This window comes from Coffea arabica, chromosome 11c (assembly GCF_036785885.1).
Source record: "Coffea arabica cultivar ET-39 chromosome 11c, Coffea Arabica ET-39 HiFi, whole genome shotgun sequence".
Lineage (NCBI taxonomy): Eukaryota > Viridiplantae > Streptophyta > Magnoliopsida > Gentianales > Rubiaceae > Coffea > Coffea arabica.
Window position 1 is genome coordinate 6,199,222 of NC_092330.1, and position 14,721 is coordinate 6,213,942.

Here is a 14,721-nt window from a genome sequence, read left to right on the forward strand (position 1 = left end):
CTCCTCGACCAAGCTCTTACTGGCTCGATTCGACTGACTAGCCAATAGGGTGAGGATAAAAGTAGTGAGATGGGATGAGAGGCACCTCCCACTCGGATTGAGTGTGGTACATGCTACCGCTCAGTACTTACAAGTTAAGCACAAACACAAACTAGTAAACAATAAATAGTAAGAAATCACATTAGGGCAAGTGCAATAAAATACACCCTTGCCCGTCAAAACAAGTCAAGTATTTCTTTCAAATATCAAGCTCAATTATGCACTTGGAAACACTTACCAACAATTTATTTCTTTTCAAAACCACGTCTAAGGTCAACTCCTTGGTTGGAGTCCAAATCTGCGATAAAATATCATTGGACAGTTTGAAAGCAATTAGGGTTCAAAATATAAGAGTTTTGCTTAAAGAAAAGCAAATAAATGAAACTCGTTGAAGTAGTATTCATTTCACTTATCAAACTCTAGAAAATTCATGCTTGCTCGTTTGGTTTCGATAAAGAAGCGATTAACACTTTTAAGTTCGCAACTTGGTTTAAAGACGAGAAAAAAGTATTTATAGTGGTCGCTACTTTCACCTTTTAAAGGGTACGAGTTTTGGCAAAATTTCAGCTTATATACCTCTACTAACAGAAACTTGAGTACTCTAAACAATTCAAGTTCAATTCATCCCCGAATTACCGCTCAAGTACTCTCTTGTTTTCTCTCCCAAAATTTCAGCCAACACAAGAAGAGAATGAAGGAAACTTAGCCAAAAGGAAAGATAAGAAGAAAGGAAAATGTCTTGGTCAAACTTCCATAGATTGCCAACACTTGTCACTTAAGATCTTTTCTTTGTTTTTGTTTTCTTTTCTTCCTTTTCCTCAGTCAATAATAGTGGCTGACTTAAGGGTTAATTTAGGGAGGTTTAGCTAAAATAAAAACAAAAGATTAGGGTAAGAAAGTATTGGTCAAACGGTGTACTCAACCGGTAACAAACAGTGCACGTCGGTTCAAGCCTATTTTCCTTAACTCTCTTGTACTTATGTTTTAACTTATGATTCACTAACTTATTATTAGCACTTCTAATCACACACTTTCTCTTACCTAATATTCACTGTTATCTGTAGACACCAAAATTTTGGTTGTTATTTATTTATTTATTTATTTATTTCATTCTAGTGGATTTTGTTTAAATTTTTATTTATTTTATTTTATTTCCATTTATTAAGAAAATCATTTTTTAATTATTATTGTTATCATTATTATTATTATTGTTATTAATTAATTCTTTGAAAAGAAAAAAAAAGAAGAAGAACCAAAATCAGTTTTTGAAAAAAAAAAAAAATTTGCCACGCCCGCGGGCGTTGCACGCGCGCTTCATCTTCATGGCTTCGTACCAGGTACGAAGCCATGAACGGGGATGGCAGCAGAAATTTGGCAGAGGCCATTTTTGGCCTCCAAATCCACTCGTTTTTGTTTTTTTCTTCTCCCCAACCATTTGCCAGCTCACCCCTTTGATCTCTATCAAGATTTCTCCAAAACAAAGGCCATCGGATGGCTCAAAAAAATTGAAAGAAAAATGCAGCTCCAATCTGCTCCTTTAGTTCTAGGTTGTGGGGGGATTTTATAGCTATAAAAGAGTAAAAGGCAACCAAGAAAGAGGAGGGGCGGCGGAACAAGGAACGGAGAGAGAAAAACAGAAAGAAAGAAGAAAAAAGAGAGAGAGAAAGAGAGAAAATTTGCAGAAAATTTTCGCAAAAAAAAAAAAAGAGAGCTGATTTTCAGCCATCTTTTGACTCAAATATCTCCTCCATTTTAGCTCGGTTTAAGAAAATTTTGATTTCTGCTTAATCTACGACGTGAGGGGACCGAATTATGTTCAGAGACTCGGTGGAAAAGACGACCGTAAGTTATTCGAATCCGGATCCAAAGTTGCAGCTTCTAACACAAGCGGCTCAACCCGCAACCTGGTATAGAGCTCCGTCAGATCTGCTTCCATCGGAGTTTTTCCCGCTCAAATCTGGTCCTAAAAGCTTCATCAGGTACCATCCTAAATTGATGACTTAGATCCTTTCATTTTTATTCGGTGTTGGGCTGTGCTTTTGGTTTCTTGGTCACTGCCGTCACTTTCTCTTTCTTGCTGTGAGATGAAAATTTCCCATGTTTGCTTATGTTTAAATGTGGCGTTTGAAATAAATGGGATCTGGATGCTGTTGGGGATATTATTATTATTATTATTATTATTTTATTATTGCTTTCTGGACTTGTATAGTTGGTCGGTTTCCCGCCTGAAATGATAACCCAGCAAGAGTTGCAGAAGGAAAGAATGAATTGCAGAGACCATCGAACAGGATGCATGGAAACTTTTAAAAATTTCATTTTGACCCTTAATTTTTTTAATTAATTTCACTATGGCCCAGATACTTTTCACATTGAACCAATCTTGCCCTTTTAAAATTTTAATCTTCTTCTGATTGTGATACGTGACTTGTTGTGTATATTAATCTTGGGATTTAGTGCATGATTAAGGCCCAACATTTTTTTGCTTAGATTCATTACCTTCTTGGATTAGTAAAATAGATTATAGGCTTGGGTTAATATCTTCTTGGGGCTTTTGGGGCATGTTAATGTTAAGAATCTGGTTGGCTTTGTAAATGGGTTTGGTCTAATCTACTTGGTTTTTTTGATTGGGCTTAGGAGGTGAAAGCCCACCCCTTTTGACTGGTTTTGTTTGGATAAGATTATGGTCTGGCCCGTACATTTTCTCTGGGTTTTTCATCAGGCTTAGAGGTTTTTTGGCCCAAGAAAAGAAATAAAACGGCCTAATGGCCTGATTCACCAAAAAACCAGAAAATGTGTTGCATAATGATCCCTTTACTTTTCATTAATTATGTTACGGCTCTAAAAACTTTTAATTTCTTTCAATCAGGTCTCTAACTTAATTGCAAATAGGTCCCTAAACTTTATTTTTCTTCAATTTTGGCCACTGATCTTTATGATAATTACTAATTGACCCCATAAAACTTTCTTATTTTTGCAATTAGATCCATGACAAAATTGTTGTCTTAAGTAGAAGTAGCTTTTCCTTCTTAATTATGAATTACTCTCTATTTGAATGCTTCAATTGATTGATTTCATGCTTATTTCCATTTTTATGAATTATGTATTAATTAAATTGGTGCCTTGATGATTCTTGTTAATTTTGGAGTTAAATAGGGCAAATCCACACCCCAATTAGTTACTACGTCAAGGGAGGTATATTCTCGTGTTATTTTAAATCTCCTTACGTGCTCCTATGTGACTTTTTGTGTGTAATTGCATGCCTCTTGAATGTTTTTTATTATTTATTTATTCGTTTTATTGGCTTTAGTTTTGTGTATTTATTTCAATCATTTGAAAGGTACTTGAATGCCAAAGTTGTAATAGTTAGGAGTTTATTTATTTGTTTTCTTATTCCTCTCCCCCCTTAGATTGTAGTAGGCATCCCCAAGTGTAATAGATAGGGCTTGTGTGCTATGTGCTTGTGTATGCCTATATGCCTATGTGTTCAATTGCTTTCCCTAGACTTCTGCATCTAGATAAACATGCTTATGTGCTACGTGCTATGTGAAACTATATGCTTTACATGTCTATTTGCTTTAGTATTATATCTGATTATGTGGATGGAATGCACGTTACCGTGGCTAGTCCAATGCTAGTCATGATCTTCACCTCGAGCTCACAAGTCCAATGCTTGTGAGAGAGCGTTAATAAAGGGCTAGTCCAATGCTAGACCCAATAGGACCGTCCCTCGCTAGTACATACTTGCATGCCTTCACTACATTTCATTCATTTTTCCTTTTAGTACTTTACATTTTTACAGGCTCCCCTAACCCTTTTCCCTACACATTTAGGGCTGCATTCTCATTTTAGACTTGCTCATTTACTTGCATAGGTTAAGGAGTTACCCTTCTGGTAAGGGGGATGGACGAGTGTGGCTACATATAGCCTTAGCACGCTCATTCTTTTTCTAACCAAAAGGAAAATCAAAAGTCACCACTTTAGGGTCTCCCCGTACCCGTCTTGCTTTGCATTCCTTTAGGACTCATGCATTTCGTATTATCATAGACACACTACCACTTTCGACCACCATCACTTCACACACTTTGACTTTCTACATATTATCACTTTATACACTTTACCTACTATCATTTGACACCCTCACTCTACACTTCACACACCACCACCTTATAAATTCTCACCTTGCACACTGTCACTTTACCCACCTTACTTTACACGTCCATTTGCACACCCCACTTTATACACTATTATCTCGTATTACTTTTTTCACTTCAAACAAGCTCATGTTTTCACATTGCATACATTCATTCGACTCATTTTTATGTCATTGGCATTATTCGTGACCTTTTTGAGGATTTATTTTTGGCTATCACAATTAATGTGATTAGGACCAATCGAGCCTCAAAAGAGACATTTTGTTCCATTCGCACCAATCATTAGACTTAGGTTTGCATTCATATTAAACGCATCCAAATGCAATACATCTTTTGGTTAGAAATTAAGGAAAATTGTGACTAAATCATGCAACTAGTTTAGGCTAGAGTAAAAGGGTGCCTTAGACTTTGTCTTTGCCTTCCCTTTTATCAACCGTGACCCCCGAACTCATCTCTCTGATTTTCGTAGGTTAGGAGTCATCTAAAAAGGTTTTTATTTCATTTTTTCAAAAACTACTTTTTGGGTGACTTGGTACCCTCTAACTTAATACTAAGTGGCGACTCCTACATTTTTTACCAAAACCTTTTTAGATTATCATTTTGGCCAAACCGTCACATCTAAAAGTCCCATGGCCTTTTCCTTTATTTCTCACACTCGCACACTTCACATATTTCACACACACTACACATTATGATTTTAAACCACTTTTTCTTTTCTTTATTTATTTTTTTTAAAAAAAATGGGGCGCGACAGTTGGCGACTCCACTGGGGAGCTCCTAAGTTGGTCCGAGCACTTGATTTAGTTATTCTTTTCCTTTTCTACCCTTTTCATGTATCGCATTTGGATGTTTAGAGTTGCATTTTTCCTTTTTAAGATTTGTTGCATTTTCGCGCGTATCAACTCACTCCTTCACTAATTGGCGTACGATTGATTTGATGGATGGATGGTTTCATTTGTGTGATCCCGCGTTTTGCATTGCATTTGGGTGGGGGGACATTACCCTAGAACCTCACGTTGGTTCTCGATCCCTCCCCTCCAAACGAAGCACTAGCATACGTGCATACGCTTTATTTTTTTGTCCCTCATTTATTTTTCTTTTAGTGGCTTGTCACGCCACTCCTCCTTATTAGGATTAGGGGACTCATTTGGACGTGTGATTGCGACACGATGTGTGCGTAGCATGATCCGAAGGGTCACTCAATCTTCCATTTTAAGCTTTGGGTTGATAGCCTTTAGCTTTTAATCGAAGGTTGAGGATTTTTGATAGATTCACTCATGACATGTAGCCGTGACACGATGTGTGCGTAGCAGTGTCTGGGGAATCGCTCGAGCCACCGACAAAGAACCTTGGGATTGATGACCTTTGGTTTCTAAGTCTGAAGACTCGGGGGCCTAAAACCTATCGAGTCTAGATGCATTAGTGAGCCAATACCTCATACATCCATGATAGTTTACCTAGGGTAGAGTTTGTCTTACCCTATTAGGGACACTATTCACGAGGGGAGGGATCCAACCCCTCTTATTCCTTTTTTTGCTTTATCTATTTGTATTGTTTTACTACAATGTGTTATGTGTATTTATCTGATTGAACTAACTTTTTTTGAGTTTTGTCTCCATTGCATTCATAAGCCCTAGAAAATAAGAGTTCTGGCATGGTACTCTCTAGGAGCCTACCCTATCTGATGTGACACGTTTAAATTTAATGTTTCGCATTGCAACATAAATACATTTCATTTTAGACTCACCCCGACGTACAAAAAAGGGGTTCCTATAGGTCACGTTTCATTTGTGTACTGCATACTTATTCGCTTTGATAAATTGGCATCATGCATGAGCTGTAGAGGGAATGCCATTTAGGGAATCCCGTCACTAGGATTAAGCCTACCTTGATTTTCCCGTGGGTACGTAACCCTTCGAGGGATTGCATGTTTAAATTCTTGCTAACCGGAGAATGAGACTCGTAGGTAAGGTAATTGACAACCCGCCTCTTCTGTTTTTAGATGGATTGCCCGCGCCGAATTTATCAGTTGTTGATACCATCGACTGAGGTTTAAAGATGGCCTGTCTTTATGCTGTCCAGTGAATTGCATCAAGTAGCTCAATATTTAGGATCAATTGGAGACCTTAAGGAGATCAAGCCCAACGGCTATTTAGTAGAGGCTTTAGTACATCTTTGGGACTCAGAGTGTTCGGCCTTTAGAATAGGTAACAAACACATGACAGTGACACTTGAAGAAATAGCTGGCCTCCTCAATTTACCCTTGCGTGGAACCGCCTTGATTTTCCCGTCCATTTCAGACAAAACAGAATTTTACAAGATCATAGGGTTGAAAGAGTCGGTATTACGAGGGTCGAACCAGGGCATTGCCATGAACATTTTGTTTGAGCGTTTTGCATTACGAAATGGGTTCGAGAGATATAGGGAGGATTTTTCATTCACATCCAAAGACATATGGGAGCGCAGAAGGCCCTTGGTGTATGGAATGGTTATGGCTGGAGTCTACTTCTTCCCAAGAAAAGATCAGAAAATAGCTTTCAAAGTAGCAAAGGTTATACAGGACCTCTTTTTAGGAATCCAAAATAAACAATGCACCATAATTCCGACTATCCTTGCGGACATTTTTCTAGATTGTACCAACTGCCAGAAAGGGGAAAAATTCTTTTACGGTGCCAATGTAATTTTGCATATCTGGGCCCTAGAGCATTTTAAGAGAAAAGCGTCCGTTCCCGAAGGTCTTCTAGTGGTTGGGTACAACTGGATAATCACGCACCATAAGCGAGTCAACGAAGAGGGTCTGCCGAGCAATGCGTTTGAATGTGTCAAATACTTAGAGATGCTGTCGGATCAAGACATTAGGTGGGTGCTAGACTGGACGAATTGCTTTAGGCCAATACTTCGCACTAAAGTATCAGAATTTGTTCTCTTACTGGGTACCCAAGGAATCGCTGCATACACCCCGAAGAGGTTTCTCAGACAGTTAGGACGTACCCAAGAAGTGCCGCCTGCATTTGATATGAGTAAACTTACCGTTATTTTCAATAGGGGAACGTGCCCAAGCGACATCCCTATGAAAAAGCAGATTATTGAGGCATGGGTGACACTATCTGATGACGAGTGTTTTAGTTACGTCATGAAACTCAAGCAGAAGGGTTTGACGACTCCACAATACGAGGACTGGGTAAGAAGATCCACTGCACAAGGGCAACAAGATGAACCCGCCGAGGAGGTCAAAAAGTTGAAAGCCATCATCGAAGCAAAGGACAGGGAAATTTTGCAGTTAAGTAAGTCTGTCGAGACACACAAAGAAATAGCAGAACAAAACAAGCAATTGTACGAGGATGAGCGAGAGAAGCGTCAAGAGTTGAAAAGGAAATGCGGGGAATTGTATGATCAAGCTGAACGTGTTAGAATTCCATATGCTAGAGAAACTAGAGATTCTGTATTAGATAGGCTCAGAAATTTTGGCAACCTTGTGTGGAACCGCCTTCGTGACATGATGTAAATATATTGACAAATTTATCAATGAAATCGATATTTTCTTTGCACTCGTACAAAATTGTTGTAAAAAACAGGTTTGTGTAACGGGTCCCATTTTGAAGGTGTTGCATCATGCTAGACCTACCCTTGGCACAAAAAGGATTCTCCCATAGGACATGCATCCGATTTTTTTTGGATATTTACTAACTCTTGTCTTTTGCTTTATTTTATTTTTGTTGGAAAGGTTAAGCGAGGGCTAAATCTAAAAGCAATTCCTTTCAAAATTTTCAGGTAATTGCAAACATAGCTACCCGTAGAAGCCCCATCATTACGCGGTCTCGCAGTCGAGCCTTGAGAAATCACGAAAACATGAGTACTCATCCAGAATCATCAGAGAGGTCTGCGTTAATTCCATCTTCAGACGCTGCAAATCTGGGCACCAGTTAAGTGAAATGCTGACCCGATTTAATGAGTTGAGTGCAGAAATGGCATCCCAAAGGCGTATAATCGATCAATTGGTATCGAACAATACTAGCGGCGTCCAAAATGAACATACACCTATTGACGATAATCAACAAGATTTGGTGAACCCGCCACCTCATATGTCACACAATCAAACAATGTTCGTACCACCTTTCACAAGTCCACCCGGAGGCACCTTCACTTATCCCATCCCCAGTCTACCACATACCTACCCAAACAACGTTTTTGCCAACCCAATTAGCCACCAAATTCCTCAAAATTACCCACAAATCAACCTTAACATTCCATCTGAACCTCAAAGACCTCATCACCCTATCCCAGAGCCGTTCATGTTGGACGCCGCTTTTCAAGCAAAGGCGAAAGTTGGTGAACCCTCTACTCCAATTGATAAAAATCTATTGAAGAGACTGGACCGATTCGACGAATTCATGAAAAAGAGTCAAGGATTGAACAAGCATGGAGGATTGAATTACGACGAACTTTGTCTTTTTCCTGACATGCAGTTGCCTATGGGTTTCAAAGCGCTCCTAAGTTCACCAAGTATAATGGCACTGGCAATCCGAAAACGCATCTCCGCATGTTTGCAAACAAATTAGGGAAGCCAGTAGATGACGAAAACCTGCCTGTGCGTCTGTTCCCTGAAAGCTTAGAAGGTGATGCGCTGGATTGGTATTCTAATCTGAAGCCCGAAGAAATGAGAACTTGGTTGGACCTGTCTACAGCATTCGTAAGGCAATATGAATACAACTGTGAGTTGGCACCAACGAGAACCACGCTTGAGGGTACCAAGAGAAAGCCATCGGAAGACCACAAGACATATGCCAAACGTTGGAGAAAGCTGGCTGCCAAAGTGGAACCTCCCATGACCGAGGAAGAAATCGTCCATACGTTCATTAAAGCTCATGACCCGCCATATTTTTGGAGGAGATCTTTCGTATGACTGGATGTTCATTTGCGGCCATTGTCAATAAATTGGAAGAATTTGATGAATTTATGAAGGCCGGAAAAATTGTTAATGTGTCAACGTTGAAAATGCAATTAGAAGCTCTGCAAGGCCAGAATAACAGTGGAAAAAAGTCTCAGTTTAAGAAAAAGGAAGGGAAAACTGCTTTTGTTTGGGATCAGGGCCCCTCGACCCGACCTAGATTTTCGAATCGCCCCACTTGCTTATCACCCTATACATACTACCCAAACTCCCGTCCTGTCTACCATACTATCATTAACCATCCTCGACCTCGATCCAATTACACAAATGTACCCGCACCACCCTTGCAAATTTCTCAACCAAATTTTCAAAATCGACCCCAACCTCCATATAATCCAAGACCCACTCCACCAAACAATCAAATCTATAACTATCCTCAAGCCAGTGAAATTTCAAACCGAAATCAATACCGAACCTTCACCAATTTGGACCGACCCCTCGACCAATTATACCAACAACTTAAGGCTGCTGGTAAAATTTGCGTTGTACCTCCTAACACCTACCCTAGGGGTGTCCCTGCTGGTTATGATCCCCAAGTCATCTGTGCTTATCACTCTGGTAGCCCCGGCCACTCTACTATTAATTGTTGGGCGTTAAAGTATAAGATTCAAGACATGATTGATGCCGGGGATATAGTTTTGAGGAGAAGGGGTGAATCAGGACCAAATGTCAGCAATAACCCTCTTCCTGAGCATAAAGGAACTGTAGGGGCTATTACCACTGAGGAGCAATTCGAGGAACCTGGCCAATATATTGTAGATGAGAATGAAGTAATTGGAATAATTGAGAAACCTTTTGTACTTGAAGAAGGGATGTAAAAAAATGATGGAGAACCTTTCATTTTGGACCTGCCAGAACCTGTGGTGCTTGAATTCCCTGAACAATCGCCTGTGTATAACTTGCAAGAAGTACCATGGGATTATAGTGAACCTGCTTTATTGATTGAAGATGTTGAGGTATCAAAGGAGGAAGGGGTTACAGTTGCAAAATTTGAAGAGATTGTGAAGGAGAATCTGATGCCATCCAAGCCCTCTGTGACTGAGAAAGAGGCATTAGCATTTCTTAAGTTACTGAAAAGGAGCGAGTTTAATGTCGTGGGACAGTTGGACAAAATGCCTGCGCAAGTGTCTATTCTCGATTTGCTTTTAACATCTGAAGTACATAGAGATACGCTGCTTAAGGTCCTGAAGGAAGCACAAGTATCGAAAAATATCCCAGTTGACAAGTTTGCTCACGTCATGGAAAACGTGCTGGCTGCCAACTATATAACTTTTTCTGATGAAGATTTGACCTCAGAAGGAATCGGACATAACAAGGCACTGTATATCTCAGTACGTTGCAATGGAAAATTACTGCCTAGAGTCTTGATAGACAACGGATCTGCCTTGAATATCTGCCCGAGGAATACTCTCATAAAATTGGGACTTTCGGATGCTAGATTGCGAATATCTGCAACTATAATAAGAGGATTTGATGGAGCCAAAAGGGAGCCTATGGGCGAAGTCGATTTGGTGTTGGAGATAGGGCCTGCCCAATTCAAGTGAATTGCCAAGTCATAGACTTTTCAAGCGTGTATAACGTTCTACTTGGAAGACCTTGGATCCATACTGCTAGTGCCATCCCATCTTCCCTTCATCAAAGGGTGAAGTTCATTATCAATGATCAACTTATCACTGTGTTCGCCGAGGATGATTGCACCATGATTGTCAATTCTGGTTCGAATGGAGAAAGTAGCAGAAAAGTTCTTACTTCTGATCATCGTGTGGTCGATATCGTGTCAGTCGGATGGATTTGCGGAATAGATGCACCTGAAGCCAGTGTTATGATGGCCAAGAAAATGATAAGAGGGGGTACAAGCTAGGCAAAGGTTTAGGGCAAAACTTGCAAGGCATCCTGGAACCTATAGAGATTTTTGGGAAGAAAGACACGTTTGGACTGGGATTCCAACCCACTGCCAGGGACAAAAAGGAGATGCAAGCTCGCAAGAAGGCAGAGAAGGAAGGAAAACAGATCGCTATGAGTATCCCACCGTTGCGCTACACCTTTCCTCGGTCATCTGGAGTAATCCTGTCAGAACTGGATGAAGAGAGCCCGATCGAAGAGATTGAAATGGACCTATCTCAGTTGTTCGTCGGAGCCACCTGTGAGGACGAGCCACTAGAAGAAATGGAGTTCCCGACTATCCCTGAAGGAGCCATACAAAATTGGACTGCAAACTACCTTCCATCTTGAAGGGAGTTTCGGTAAATTTAGGGGGTTGTTTTGGCCGAAATCAATGACAAAAGTTACTTTGTTTTTAGTTATTTACTTCATCTCAGTATCATGTTAATACGCATTTTGATTAAATGAAATCCGTTCCCACTGCACAGTTCTATTAGGAATGTGTTTGTTTTAAATGATATTTCAGTTCGCAAAGTTTTCATTTTTATTTCAATGTCTGTCGACTTCTTTAAATTCAATGAAATAGAAGATTTCGTCCATATTTATTATTTGACTTGTTTATTGTGCATGTTTATTTTATTTTCAGATGGCCAAAAATAAAATCGTTTGACCCTTCGGATATCACTATTTTGGAATTCAATGATCGTCTACTCGATATCTCTCATGAATTTGATATTCTGGAATCTGAAATTCAAAACGAGAGTGATAGCGAGGAAGAATCTGAGTCTTTTTCAAAGATTCTTGAACAATATGAAGAGAAACCCAAACCGAACTTAGAAGAGACAGAAATCATTAACATTGGCACTAAGACGGAGGTTAAGAAAATCAAAATCAGTGTGCACTTGAATAAGGGACAAAGAAAAGAGATGATTAAATTCTTAACCATGTTTCAAGATGTATTTGCATGGTCGTATGATGATATGCCTGGAATTTCAACAGACATAGTGGTTCACAGATTACCGACCGATCCGAATTTTTTACCAATAAAGCAGAAACCGCGCAAATTTAAGCCTGATATGAGTCTCAAAATCAAGGAGCAGATCGAGAAGCAGCTCAATGCCAGAATCATTATGGTGTCTCATTATCCCATTTGACTTTCAAATCCCGTACCTGTTCCGAAGAAAAGTGAAGAAGTACGAGTATGCGTTGATTACAGGGATCTCAATAAAGCTAGTCCGAAGGATGATTTTCCATCGCCAAATATTCATATTCTTTTAGACAACACTGCGGGGCATGAAATTGAATCTTTCGCTGACTGTTTCGCCGGGTATCACCAAATCTTAGTGGCAGACGAAGATAGAGAGAAAACTGTTTTCATTACTCCGTGGGGAACCTTCTGCTATCGGGTAATGCCGTTCGGATTGAAGAATGCTGGAGCTACCTATCAACGGGCTATGACCACTTTGTTCCATGACATGATTCACAAGGAGATGGAGGTTTACGTAGATGATATTATCATTAAATCCAAGAAGACTGAGGATCATCTGGTTGATTTAAAGAAATTATTCGAAAGATTGAGGAAATACGACTTGAAACTGAATCCTGCAAAGTGTGCTTTGGAGATCCCGCCGGAAAATTGTTAGGGTTTATCGTCAGTAAAAAGGGAATTGAGATCGATCCGGTGAAAATCAAGGCGATACGAGAGATGCCTATACCGAAGAGTCAGAAGGACGTGAAGAGTTTTTTGGGAAAAATTAATTTTATCGGCAGATTTATAGCTCAGTTAACAGATACATGTGAGCCTTTGTTCAAGTTATTGAAAAAGAATGCACCAATGCACTGGAACGAAGAATGTCAGCAAGCTTTCGATAAGATCAAGAAATACCTGTTGAACCCTCCGATTTTAGTGCCACCCAAGCCCGGTCAACCTCTGATCATGTACCTATCTGTGCTGGATGAAGCTATGGGGTGTGTATTGGGACAACATGATGATTCGGGGAAGAATGAGCAAGCTATCTATTACCTCAGCAAGAAATTCACTGCGTACGAGGCCAACTATTCTTTTCTTGAGAGGAGTTGTTGTGCTTTGGCTTGGGCTGCTCAGAAATTGAGGCATTATTTGCTCAGTCACAGTACCTACCTTATTTCCCGCTCACACCCTTTGAAATATTTGTTAGGAAAACCTATGCCGACGGGACGAATGGCAAAATGGCAGATGATTCTTTCAGAATTCGATATCATTTTCACCACGCAGAAAGCAATCAAGGGTCAAGCTGTAGCAGATCATTTGGCCGAAAATCCAAGGGAAGATGATTACCAGCCGCTGCATACCTATTTTCTTGACGAGGAGATCTTATTTATTGGCACATCAGAAGATATGAACGATCAATGCCTTAGGTGGAGATTATTCTTTGATGGTGCTTCAAATTCTTTTGGGGCCGGAATTGGAGCTGTTTTAGTATCACCTGAAGGAAACCACTATCCCACTGCGGCCAAGTTACGTTTTGATTGTACTAACAATATGGCTGAATACGAGGCTTGTATTTTTGGACTAAAAATGGCATTAGAAATGGAGATAAAAGATTTGATCACGTTCAGTGATTCTGATTTATTGGTGCATCAGACGCTCAAACAGTGGGTGACTCGAGACTCAAAAATTATGTCGTATCATTGCAGTTTGCTCAGTTTGGCCAGTAAGTTCTGGAATTTGGAGTTTAGGCATATCCCTCGCACTCGAAATGTATTCGCGGACGCTTTAGCTACTTTATCTTCAATGATCCGACATCCAAACGAGTTGGTAATTGAGCTCATTCAAATTCAATTTCATGATAAACCTGCACACTGTCTGGCTGTGGGGGAGACATCTGATGATCGTCTATGGTACAGTGATATCAAGGAATTCATAAAAACAGGGTCTTATCCTCCGAACGTCAATTCACCTGCCAAGAGTTTATTGTGCAGAATATCGTAGAAATTTTTCTTAAACGAAGAGGTGTTATACAAGAAGACATCAGATTTGGGCCTCCTTAGGTGTATCGATAGAGTAGAAGCTGATTACATGATGAAAGAGGTACACAGCGGCGTATGCGGGCCTCACATGAACGGACACTTATTGGCCCAGAAAATCATGAGGACGGGATATTTTTGGCTCACCATGGTGCATGACTGTGTAGATTTTGTCAGAAGATGCCTGAAATGTCAAATGCATGCCGATGTTATACATGCTCCTCCGACCGAGTTACATAGTATGACTGCTCCTTGGCCATGCTCAATGTGGGGAATGGATGTGATTGAAACCATTGATCCCCCTGCTTCGAACGGGCACCGATTCATCCTCGTTGCAATCGAATATTTCACTAAATGGGTCGAAGCAGCATCCTATAAGAACGTAACCAAGAAAGTTGTAGCCGATTTTCTGAGAGACCACATTATCTGTCGTTTTGGAGTACCAGAGACGTTGATCACTGATAATGCCAGAAACCTCAATAATGACATAGTAGATGGATTATGCGAACAATTCAAAGTCAAACACCGGAATTCGGCCATCTACAGACCTCAGATGAACGGAGCGGTAGAGGCTGCAAACAAAAATCTGAAGAAAATCATTCGCAAAATAACAGAAAGACACCGGGATTGGCATGAGAAGTTACCGTACGCATTAATGGCTTATTGGACTGCAATCAGAACTTCTACTGGGGCAAC

The 14,721-nt window shown here is 40.1% G+C and overlaps 1 protein-coding gene across 1 annotated transcript; it reads left to right on the top strand.

Annotated features, from left to right (window-relative positions):
- Positions 1-8,039: 8,039 nt before the first annotated feature.
- LOC140016441 (uncharacterized) lies at positions 8,040-12,662 on the top strand. The gene is made up of 8 exons (XM_072069960.1): positions 8,040-8,112; positions 8,657-9,041; positions 9,647-9,952; positions 10,064-10,678; positions 10,780-10,988; positions 11,045-11,264; positions 11,666-12,152; positions 12,201-12,662. The coding sequence occupies exons 1-8, from the start codon at positions 8,040-8,042 to the stop codon at positions 12,660-12,662; spliced, it is 2,757 nt and encodes a 918-aa protein (XP_071926061.1).
- Positions 12,663-14,721: the final 2,059 nt, after the last annotated feature.

What these genes read in the sequence shown, in the direction of transcription:
- LOC140016441 (XM_072069960.1), top strand. Translation starts at nt 8,040, where the DNA reads ATGAGTACTCATCCAGAATCATCAGAGAGGTCTGCGTTAATTCCATCT. An exon ending in GAGGAAGAAATCGTCCATAC is followed by an intron (nt 9,042 to 9,646) that starts GTTCATTAAAGC and finishes CACCTACCCTAG; the next exon opens with GGGTGTCCCTGCTGGTTATG. An exon ending in GAAATGGACCTATCTCAGTT is followed by an intron (nt 11,265 to 11,665) that starts GTTCGTCGGAGC and finishes TTTTATTTTCAG; the next exon opens with ATGGCCAAAAATAAAATCGT.